Below are 12,196 nucleotides of genomic sequence, written 5' to 3' on the forward strand. Positions count from 1 at the left end.
GTCTTTTATTTTTTTTGAATCTCATTACAGTGCCTAGTAGAATGCTGGATATGTAGTCATTATTCAGAAGCACTGGAAATGTATGATCAGATACATGCTTTGTTAGTGCTGCTTCAAGCTTCTATGATGAGTTTTCTCACCTCAGTTATGAAAATAAAGTTAGTTCCCAGAGTTCTGGTTGTAGTACCTACTGTTTCTATCTCTTTGCTGGCAAAATGCATTCCCTCATGGGATAAGTATACCCTTTCCAGTTTGAAGAGTCAAATTCCCAAATAGGCATATTTTTTGGAAAGGTGATATGATTTGTGTACTTTCACAGGAAGCCTTTTAGAAGAAATTCCCCAAACAAGGCAGTCACCACTGTCTTTACCTAACTAATGAATTTGCCATCTCCCTCTTCCAAGCTCACTGTCCAGAAACTTCTCAAGCAAGAAGTTTCACTGTCATGAAGTCAAGGCACTTTGTGGGGAATCGGGCCCAGCATGTGCCTGCTTGTGGGGAAAGGCAGGCCTGATTCTTGCCCATGACGTGTCTTCGGGGCGGGGCTATCTGGATGTGTGAGTGCTTTCCCCACTTGTAGAACTGCAATTATTCCCCTCATGAAAGCAGCTGAAATTCCTCAGGGCAAAGGCGATTCCAGCAGAAACAATGGGCACAGCCTTGCTTGGGAAGTTTCCAGACTAACAGGAAGCTGCCAGAGCTATAGGTAGGTGTATTGCAAGGTAGACCTCCATGGCAGGGTGAGCCCAGAGAACATGCTGGGTCTTTCCTAATGTAGGTCCCTGCTGATAAAACTGTGGAAAGTCTCCGTGTACTGGTCCTTACACCCTCACCTTGGGTTTCAGTCTGGCTCTGAAAGTGGGAGGAGCTGGGGCCACACAAGATGCCTCTTCTGGGGATGTGGTCCATTAGTTTCTCTTTTTATTTTATTTTCTTTAAGAGACGGGGTATCATTCTGTTGCCTACGCTGGAGTGCAGTGGTATCATCATAGCTCACTGCAGCTTTGAACCCCTGGGCTTAAGTGATCCTCTTGCTTCAGCTTTCTAAGTAGCTGGCAATAAAAGGGAGTGCCACCACACCCAGCTGATTTCTTTTTTCTTTATGTTTTTTGGAGAGACGGAGGTATCACTATGTTGCCTGGGCTGGTCTTGAACTCCTGGCCTCAAATAATCCTCCCACCTTGGCCCCCGAAAGTGCTGAGATTATAGGTGTGAGCCACTGCTCAGCCGAAGAGTTTCTCAAATTTCAGTCTTTGCACAGCCCTATGAGAATCATTAGGACAGCTTCAAAAATACAGATGTCCGGGTCTCAACCCAGGCCTTCTGTGGCATAGGAGCCTGAAGTCTGTATTCTTGACAAGTTTCCTTGATGACTCAGAAGCAAAGCCAGATTTAGGAACCGTAGGTCAGTATTAGCATGCCTACTTTTATTAGACCCACTGCTTTGCCCCAGAGTGGATTGGGAGTGGGTGTGGGGGTGGAGTGTACCCAAGAGAGCATATTCCTGCATGTTTTTGTAACTCAGAAGAAGCAGCTGCAGCTTCATGTGGACTAAAATAGAGGCCTACTTTAGCTCTTGAAATATCCTGAACACCTGGAGAAAAATAACCCAGAGGCTCCTTTAGCCTTGGAGTTGCTATTTAGCTGTGGGAGTCGCAGGACCAGCCGGCATGAGTGTTCACAGAGTCACAGATACTTAGGTCACAAGGCTCCTCACAGCTCCAAGGAGGGTAAAGGATAGCACAGTGCTGCCACCCCTTATTCCCTGCTCAGGGCAGACATTGCTAATCAACCATGACACTCATCCCTGTTGAACCCAGAGAGGTTCAGAGTCCTAAGCAATCAGAGCGGCACAAGGAATGAAACCTTTTACCCTCCTTGCCATTCTTACCAACAATATCCTAGTCTAGTCCTAAAATTTGTTGGGCACTTTGACTTGCAATTATCCATAGGACACAGTTCAGAAAACCATGGTGAGTCATATTCTTTTCTCTTCTCTTTGGGGAAACTCGATCATTCCCTTGATATTAATACTATCTATGGGTTGGCAACTCCCAACTTTATGTTTCTGCCCCAGAACTCTTCTTGAGCTCCAGACTTACATGGACACTTAGAGGTTAAGAAAGTGTAGAGTCTCAGGTTCTCTAAACTTCAATAGATACATACGAAATATTTTTGACTATTTAGCTCTTTGAGAGGAGGACTGCTTATTTCTGTGTGTATTGCTCACTATGCCTGGCTCAGTGTCTGGTATACAGCAGGTACTAGGTAGATATGCTTATTGATTTTATACACCATTCCCCTGCTTATCTGCATAACTGAGTTATTCTTTTCTCATACCCTCCTATAGTGAGGGCTGCCCCATTCCTTAACCCCCCCAGTCTAGATGGGGCGTGGCAGTCTCTGACACTGGTGGCCCCCCATGCACCATGCCTCCTAGTATTTATTTCCTTGTATAACCTCCTCCCTTGGAATCTAGTATGGACCTATGATTTTCTTCAACCAGTATAATGTGGTGGAAGTTAGACTGTGCCAGTTCCAGGTCTCATCCTTAAGAAGGCCTGGCAGCTTCCACTCTTGTGTTCTTAGGAACCCTAGACTGTCACATAAAAAGTTCAGCTATCCTGTAAAGAGAAGAGGCCATGTGAAAGAGAGACCCTAAGACTCAATGGAAAGACAGAGGAGCCCAACTTTTCCAGTGTCCCAGCTGAGCCCGCTCCCAGCTAGTTAGCCAGCTGAAAGCAGCTGTGTGTGTGTGTGATTATGGTGAGAGGAGAGAAAGAGGGAGAGAGAATGAATGAATGCACGGAGATTAAAAAATGGAGAGACTAAAAAAAAAAAAAAAGAATTTTTCCTAGAGCTAAAAAGTAGATGACTTTTTAAAAAGTAAGCTTTTTTATTATTTCCCTTCTTTAACACTCTGATCTAAGCAGCTTAAGAATCCCTGTATTTAGGGTTTGGGAACTAGGGAAGGAGCAGGTGGTTTCCTTTCCTGGTCTGCCTAAAGGCCAAAGCTGCTGATGACATCAAGCTTCTGTCCAGCCCAGGACATTTATCAGACAGAACTAGGGCTCCAGGTGCAAACTTAAAATACAGTCAATTCCCATCCATTCTACTGTAAGTAACAGAAATGAAAAATGTGAATGGAAGCTGTCAGGGAAAACTTGTGGCAGCAGGAGGTGGTGCTTGGGTACAATGCACCCATCCACTGCATGGCAGGAAGAGTGGGGCAGTCAGTCCTTGCCATCAGTCTTTGTCTCTGCTTTGAGAAGGACACTCCCAGCTGTCTGTTGTTGTGGTTCACAGACTTAAATTGAGATTCCTTCTGTCCTGGAAGGTTCTTCTCAGTGGCCAAGCTCCATGACAGGAACTGAGCCATAGTAAGTTTATTTCAGGCCAAAAAATCTTAACATACACCCCATTAGTGGGTAGGGGTAGGAAGGTGGAGCTTTTTATTAGCAGGAAGTTTGGACAGAGATGAGGATGTTGAAAGCAGGAGTCAACATTTCCCAAGGTTCTTTCTTAAAATACGTTGTGTTTGACTTTGGAACTCCTGACTCATCCCCAGGCCGGGCATTCTGTCCTGGAGCTACTGTATTCCCAAGAGTGCTTGGGGAGACCAGCTCATTCCTCACCTACAGTATCCACAGAAACATCTGCTATAGCTTATTAGAAAGTCAAAACAACCAACCATCAATCCATCATCTTTTCTGTTTAAGGACACATTCCTGTTGGCTGACGCATGTCCCTCCCCAAGGATCCCCCCTCCCCGCCCCAGACTGCCTGTGTGTGTCTGTAAAACTGTGAACTGATTTTGATGATAATTTGCACAGCTTCTTACATCCTAGTTTATTTAACCTTCTCACACTAATAGCAATACTTTTCTTTGGGGAATCACAGAATGATTACTGACTCATTAGATAAGCAGTGAACTCTGGAAACAGGAAGCAAAAAGTGGGCTTTCAAAGCCAATTTCATTCCCTTCTCTTTTCATCCACAGGTGACACAGCATTGTAGAAAGAGTCTGTACTTGGAGTCAGTAGTCCTGGGTTCAGCTTGTAGTCCCGACAGGTACTGTGAGACCTGAGATAGCTAACTTGGCCTCTCTGAGTCTCAGTTTTCTCTTGCATAAAATGGGAATAATAATACCAATCTGGCTGGCTACAGAGGATTTTTTAAGAGGTTAGAATAGAATACTGGGGTGGGAAGGCAGTTTAAAGAACATCTGATGCTTGAATTCCTTCCTACAATATCACCACAAATAAGCCATGCAACCTATCCTTGAACTCTTCTGTGACAGGGAACTCATTCCCACAGACGGTCCAGTGCAATGTGAGACAGCTCTGATTTATTTTGAGCTGAAAACTGCTTCCTTTAGCATTCCACCAATTGGTTCTTCTCCAAGTAAATATATACAAACAAGTCCAATTCTCTTCTGAAAGAAGAGCTTTTAGAATCTGGAGGTGCTAGCACGTCCCTGATATAGACAGAGCAGTCTCTGAGTCTTCTCTCTACCAGGCTCAGCTTTTGGTTCTCTTCACTATCATGGTTATTGCACGCTCCAGAGGCATTTTAGGTAATTTTTAAGCCTCAGTGTAGCTTCTCTAGCACTGGATGTGGTATTCAGGATTTCTGAAAGGGAGAGAATGAAGTGCGACATTCGTCTCCCTTGTCCTAGATGCTATGCCTCTATTAATGCAGCTGACCCTTGAATTTGCTTTATTTAGTGGCCACATCCCAATAGCAGCCCTTCCTCCATAATCTTAGCTGCAAACGTCTAACTTTCTGATCACCACTTCCTTTCTTTCCAGCTTATTCCACCTATCATCCAATTCAACAGTTTCTAAACCTCACCAGGACTTACTATCCATTGCTCACCCTTTCACTGTCCCTTGTCCCTCCCCTCTACCACATCTTCCCATTCTCTCCCCTTTTACCCAGCCTGGAGCTCATGACACAATTATAACCATTCCCTCTCAACTCCTTGCTCTTTCCCATTTTCTCTTGCCTGGCAAAATCCCCAACCCTGATTACACCTTGCTCTCTTTGTCTTCCTGCCCTTGGACCAAGACAGTTGAACTTGGCTTCAGAAAACACAGAAACAGGTTAACTAGCTTAAGTTAAATTCATAAACAGTAACCCCAAGGGGGCCCAGAGAGCTGCCTGGTGATCATGATCCAGCTTCCCAGTCCGGACATTCTCCCAGTCTCATAGATAACTAGGTCCCACTTCCTCTATCCTTAAACCTCCCCATCCTCACTCTATGCCAATGACCTTGTCTTCAAGCAGATGGGACTCCTCCCTCACTCCCACCACGCATCTACCCACCTGCCCCATCAGTGACCAGTACTCTGCCTTCCCTTTCTCCCTGTGGATGATTTTCTGTGCTCCCAGACTAAGCTCTTCAGGTGTGCACTGGATCCTTTTTCCTGCTTGCTTACTTAAGGACTTTTGCCCCCCATCCTACAGTCCACCATTCATTTCCTCTTTCGACGGAATCATTTCCACCTTATATAACCACAATATTATTTTGCTCTCATCTTAAAAAACAAAACACAACACCAACAAAACTCTTTTCTTATCTCCAGATAAGGAAACTAGATAAAGAGACTCAGAAAAGTTTAGTAACCTGCCCAAGGTCACATATCTGAAAAGTGGAAGGGTCAGAGGTCAAATTACAGTTTGCCCACCCCTGAAGGCCACCCAGATGAGACTTTGTGCAGTTTGTGGGCTCCAGCCCGCTGCTCTGGTTGGAGAGGCTGAGCTTGGGCAAGGGAGCACTTCGCCAAGGATGGGCAGGTCATCTCTGCCAAACCTGTGCAATCTTGGGGCAGCAAGAAGGCTGGAGCTTTGCAAGTGAGAAGGGAACCTGCTTTGTCTTCAGAGGCCCACTGAGCTGCTGAAACTCTGGCCTGATCAGCTTTTCTCTCAGAGTAAACATGGGTGCGTGAGGGCTGTCATCAGGCCTCCATTCCAGTGGCACGTCAGCCACAGCAGTGTGAGCGGGTGGCCACGATGGCAGACAGATGGGGCAGGCAAGCGGGGTGGAAGCTGCCAGCATTGTGAAGCTTCCCCAGTGAAGACACGACACCTCATAAATCTTGCAGGCCCAGAGCCCATGTGGTCTGCCACAGTGCCTCATTAACACTTCCTTGTTCTCACATAGAGGTGGAAAATAACCAAATGTGACAAGCTGTCTTCCAAAACCATTTCATCAGAAGGGTACACATCTTTCCTCCATCACTTGCAACAACCCTACTTGTGCTGAGAACCCTAAACAGCTCAGGCTAAGGGGTTTTTTCTCCTGGGAAAACGATACTTAACTACCTCCAGATCACAACCTTCAGCCATCAACTCTCTCATTCCCTCCCCTCTCTGCTCCCAGAGATTCTCTCAGAGAATGAGCCCATTTGGCATCCAGTCTTATCACTCCAAGGGGTCAAGTTAGAATTTTCAGAATACCTGGGAAAGCATGCATCTACTGCCTTTGCTTTGTGTATCGGCCAAAACCAGTGTTGGCTTTAGTCATGGCATCTCTTAAAAGTCCTCTTTCAAAAGGGACAGACTGGTCCACTTACTTGTCTGTCACAGCCTGCATGAACTCGTCCAGCAAGTCATCGTACGCCTTCCCGCGCACACGCTGGTGTTTCAGGCCGATGTACAGAGGGTCTCTGAGCAGCTCCTGGAACAGACAGCACCCATTGACTAAGCCTACTCCCAGTGTTCCTGTTTTTTTTTTTTTTCCAACAAGTATCCAGGATTATTGGGAAGAACCAGAAGGTGGGAGGAGAGGGAGGAGTAGGAAGCTGACTGGATCTTCACCCCCCAAGGTGTCATTTCTGAAAGGGTCTGGAGGCTAAGCCAGTGATTGAGGTTGGACCCTCAGATGATCCTCATTTGGAAACCATGGATGCTTTGAACCAGGCAAGCCTCTCTCAGACACAGTCTTTCAACCTCCATCTACAGGCTTTAGGGTTTTTTCAGGATTTCTCAACAGTGGCATTACTGACATTTTGGCTGGGATAATTCTTTAACGTGAGGCCTGATGTGCACACTGTAGGATATTTATCAGCATCTCTGGCCTCTAGCCACTAGATGCCAGTAACACTCGCAGTTGTGGCCATCAAAAATGACTTCAAGGCCTGATGTGGTGGCTCACGCCTGTAATCTCAGCACTTTGGGAGGCCAAGGTGGAAGGATTGCTTGAGCCTAGGAGTTTGAGGCTTTCCTGGCCAACACAGTGAGACCCCATCTCTACAAAAAATTTTTAAAAGTTAGCTGGGCATGGTGGTGTGTGCCTTTGGTCCCAGCTGCTCAGGAGGCTGAGGTGGGAGGGTCACTTGACCTTGGGAGGTCAAGGCTGCAGTGAGCCATGATCGCGCCACTGCACTCTAGCCGGGGCAACAGATTGAGACCCTGTCTCAAACAAACAAACAAACAAACAAACACAAAAACAAAAAAGAAAAAATGAATGTTTTGAGACATTGCCAAAGGTCTTCTTAGGGACAAAACTGTCACTGGTTGAAAACCACTGTAGCTGACTTCAGGCAGCATCTGCATTGAAGTATTGGGTCGCATCCAGAGTCCCTGGTCTGGACTCATGTTAGAAAACCAACCCACCCTCCTTTCCTTTCCATTCCTCTCTCTTCCTCTCCCTTCTTCTCTTCTTTACTTCTCTCCCTCCCTCCTTGAAATCTTACTGAATACCTACCATGTGCCTCACATTGTACTGGGCCCTGGGGATACAAGCATAGAATGAAACAACCAGGAATTTCAATTCATGAGAGATGCTCACCTTAACACCTAGCCTGTGTTCAGGGACCCTCCAACTGACCTTCTGCAGCTCTTTCCATCACAGCAGTCATATGCTATTGGGTTATCTGTGTCTGCGTTGGTGTGAATGACCACTCCTGCTGGCCGACTTGCCACATCTTCCATTCCTCCCACCCCTACCCAGAGTCAGTGGACTCATTCATGCATGACACATTTATTTCTCATCTACTATTGCTGACACTGGACCCAGTGGGGGATTTGTAGAGGAGCAAGAAATGGTTGTTGCCTTGTAGGTGCTTGACAGGTGGCTGCTGAGTAAACAAACACATTCTACTGCAGGGCAGAGTGGCACTGTTTTGGAACAAAGTGTGGCACATGGAGGGACAGTGATGAGTGAAGAAATTCCCCCTGGGGGGCAGATTGGGATTGTGTCATGGAGAAAATGGTCAGGTAGGAAGAGATAGGCAGATTTCAGCAGGTGAGCCTCAAGGCTGAGAAGTCAGCACAAAGAAAGGTTGAGGGCTGGAGGCAAGAGGAGGAAATACCTGGTGTGTTTGGGAAATGGGAGGTAATTCCATGTGTTAGAGTTTCCTGGAATTATCTACTTTTTTGTCTAACTCACCAAAAATATATATTCCTAGAGGACAAAGTTTTTGTTATCTTCATCTCCATCTGAACTGCTGCTACACACAAAGATACAAAGATAAGGACCAGTGGGCCTACACTCTGACCCTCAGCCCTTGGGGGCTTACAGTCAAGTCTCACCTCCATCACTGCGAGCTGTGTGACTTTGGGCAAGTCATGGGGCCTCTTGACACCTTATTCTCATCTATCAAGTGGGGATAAAATATGGGCTGCATGGGGATGATTGTGATGATCTAGTGGAAAAATATATATGAAAGAGCTTGGTGAATTATAATATATGCTATAAAACAGTGGTAGCAATTTTAGCTTTCACAGTGCCTCCAATGTATCATGTACTGCCCTAAGTGCTTTACTTAACCCAGTGAGGACGTATCAGCCATGGAGGTGTGTGGCTCGGAACTATCTTAAGGGAACCTGCTGACGGAGGGCAATTGGTGGACAGCCTTCAGTTTGCACACTCTCCCTGGATTGCTTAATGATTGAGCATGGAGGGGGGTGGGGGAAACCATTCCTGCCCAACTGAGACTCTGCTGGGGCAGGAACTTCCCACAGGCCTGACGGAGCTGGGGAGACCCTCCCTGGGCTCTCTTACTCAGTCCTCACTCCCTCCTGCTCTCCATTCACAGGTGTCTGACTTGAACTACAGTCTGAAGGCCCCACTCCCTCCCCCTTTATTCTTCACAGGTGTCTACCCAGCACCTCTCTCACACATCTATTTCCCCCATTTTTAAAGAGGCAACAAGACTCAGAGAGGTGAAGCAGCCTGCTTAAGACCTTGGACTCGTAAGTGCAGGCGTCAGGATTCAAAGCTGGGCTGTTGGGTCCAGAGTCTATGGTCTTAAGCACTCAGTCGTGCTGCATGGGTGGCTCTTCTGCATACCAACAAGAATCAATTTTTCTTTTTAAGGACACTGTTCTGGGTCCATACTGCTTTGATATCACTGTAGTAGGTGTGGGGGAGGGTGTAGTTTAAGGGACAGAAAAGAACGGGAAATATCTGTTAACCCTTCACCCCAAATCTTGGGTACACATAAGATCTGAGGTGGATTTAGCACTTTGTCAAAGATACCACAGGTTTACGTTTAGAAAGATGGTGGATCCTGGCCTCCTCTCTCCCTCTCCTAATCCCCTGGATTGGACACCCTTGAAACTGTTTAGGATTCTTCACTGGTAGGGGTATGTGCATGTGTGTGTCAGTGGGGGGGGGACCTAAAGGGTGAAAGTGGTGCATACATGGTGCCCACCCTTCCACATGCTACCTTCAAAGTGACCATCAAAAGCCACTTAGAAGCATCAAACATCCAGAAAGAAGAAATGATAAATGATAGTACAGTAACATGATGAATAGCTAGGCAGTAATTAAAATTGGTGGTTTTAAGACTTTGCAATCACCTGGACAAATTTGTAAGAGATTATTTAAAGTGGAAAAAGCAGGATACAAAATTACACAGATATCATAATTATAACTCTCTGAAACACACACATACAGAGCTTGGAAGGACATACATAAAAAATGACTGAAAATAGTGTTACTCTTGGCACTGGCAGAAAACATTAACTTTGCCAGTTCTTACAAAGATTAAAAGGGTCCGTGGTGAGTTATAATTTGGAATGTTGCCAACTCACAGATTTGAATCTTAGTGCATCAGGCAGCATAGAGTGAATTTCTCAATCCTGCATATGCAATTTCTAGGGTAAGTTAAGTTCCCCAGTGGTGCTAAGGGATTTTTAGATTTTCAAAAAATTTCTCAGTATACTGCAGTAAAGATCAAAGGTCAACCATAAAGAGATACTGCTGAGATACAAGGGCAACTATAAAAAGCTTTTTAAAAGTCCTTATATTTTGCTTCCATAATAAAATGTTCTATGTCTCAGATACTTTAACCACAAAACATGAAAAAAAGTTCCCTTATGGATATGACGTTAAGAAATAGCTTATGTTTATATAGAGCTCTCAAGTAATGCACTCATTTGTTCCTTCTAATAGTCTGACCTCTTCTCGTCCCATTTTAGAGGAAGTTGGAGTTCAAGGGTTTAAATCAACTGCCCAAGCTCACAGAGCCAGAAAGTAGCTATGCTGAGATTGAGCTTTGTCTGGGTCTCATGATGAAGCGTCCTCTTTGTCCCATCCCTTGGCATTGTGGGGGCCAGGGAACCAGGGAGCCAAGGGGCAGCTCCTTACCCTTTGCCTGGTCCTCCTGGAAGAGGTCAGTAGTGGCTGGGAAGGTCCAGGCTCTTGACCTGCAGACCAGGCTGGGGAACGGGGAGAGCTGGAATGAATTCAGAGGAAAGGCTGTGTCCACATCTCTAGTCAACTGGTTCTCCTTTAGCAGGAGTGGAAATGGCTTCTCTAAAAGAGTAGTGGGCAGAGCTCCCACGGCTGACTTGGCACAACATGGAACAAGCAGCCCACATTCTGCTCTGTATCTGCCAACTGATTCAGATATAAGAATGCCTGCCAGTAAGGAGTAGGAGTAGTAACTTGCCTGGACCCCCTCCTTGCAGCCCTCCTCTATCTTGACTTCTTCATATGATTTAGAAGAGAAGAGAAGATTTCAGCAGATAGTATTGCCAGATAAAATATGGGACGCCCAGTTAAATTTGAATTTCAGACAGGCAATAATTAAAAAGAAATGTTTAGAATTAAGTGTGACCTATGTATTACATGGAACACACTTAAACGCTAAAAAAATGTTGAATTGCTTATCTGAAATTTAAATGTCACTGGTGTCCAGTATTTTTATTTGCTAAATCTGGTATCCCTATCAATAGAGGCAGAGGAATCTTCAAGTTTGGAGGCAACATGCCGTGGGGGAAAGGACGCTGCTGGACCTGGTGGCTGTGGTCAGGATGCTCCCCTCTGAGCGTCCTCGGTAGGGCCCAAAGGGGCTCTAGGCTTTCAAATCAGATAGACCTGGGTTAGAATTGAGGCTTGTCACTTGACTAGCTCTGTGGCTTTGGGGAAGGTATTTAACTTTTCTCTGCTCTCTGTTAAATAGGGATAATAATGATTTCTATCACACAATGCAAGCTCTTTGAGCTCCTCATTCATCTGCATCTCCCCAGCTAATTGTACAGTGATGGAACACATAAGCCCTTGAGAAGCATTTAGTGATATGATTGCCAGAGTCCTGGGACTGGGCTAAGGAGATGCTGAATTAAAAACTAGAAAGGTCTTAGAAATCACTTGGTTCAGCTTCCTCCAAATGAGTTTTTGAAGGTTGGAAAGAATCAACGAGCTGCCCAAAGTCACAAAACACATTGGTGGAAACGACACAGCAGAAATCATGGTTTCTAGACCAGGACTCTTCCCAGGGTGGGAACCAGGTTTATTCACTTCCAAACTTTAGTGTTCAGTAGGGTGCCAGGCACCTAAATATCGAGTGATGAAATCTTTCCCCTCTGTTAGTTACTAAGTCCCCTTTGGAACCAAGTAAGTCAATGATTATAATTTTAGGTGAAGGCCTTTATTCAAAGTGGGTGAAGCAGAACTTGCTCCTCTGCCGTGGGAGTTAGAGGGTCGAATGTGCTCTCTGTGGCTATTTGCCCAGCTCTGCCTCCCGTAAGGTTTGTCTTGGAGACAAAATGTCATGGAAAACGAAACAGTTTCCTCCTCTTCACTGCCCATATCAGTGAGCATTGCATTTCAGCTGGAACACAGATAAACCTCCTGGTTGAAAAAATATTTATCTTGCATAGCAACAGGCATGCTGTGATGTTACTCAGGGAACCTGGGGGTCTGGGAGGTCACGGGATTGGATTCATGATGTGGGCACAG

General features: G+C 45.6%; 1 protein-coding gene across 4 annotated transcripts in view; it reads right to left on the minus strand.

Moving 5' to 3' along the window:
• Positions 1–12,196, minus strand: part of LOC105468872 (malic enzyme 3) — a 223,741-nt gene that overhangs the window by 44,203 nt on the left and 167,342 nt on the right. For all 4 annotated transcript variants that reach the window (XM_011719348.2, XM_011719349.2, XM_011719350.2 and 1 more), the window contains one exon: positions 6,579–6,682. In XM_011719348.2, the coding sequence (XP_011717650.2) occupies positions 6,579–6,682 (104 nt within the window). The remainder of the gene's footprint in view (positions 1–6,578; positions 6,683–12,196) is intronic.

The sequence above is a fragment of the Macaca nemestrina genome, chromosome 12 (assembly GCF_043159975.1).
Source record: "Macaca nemestrina isolate mMacNem1 chromosome 12, mMacNem.hap1, whole genome shotgun sequence".
Classification (NCBI taxonomy): domain Eukaryota; kingdom Metazoa; phylum Chordata; class Mammalia; order Primates; family Cercopithecidae; genus Macaca; species Macaca nemestrina.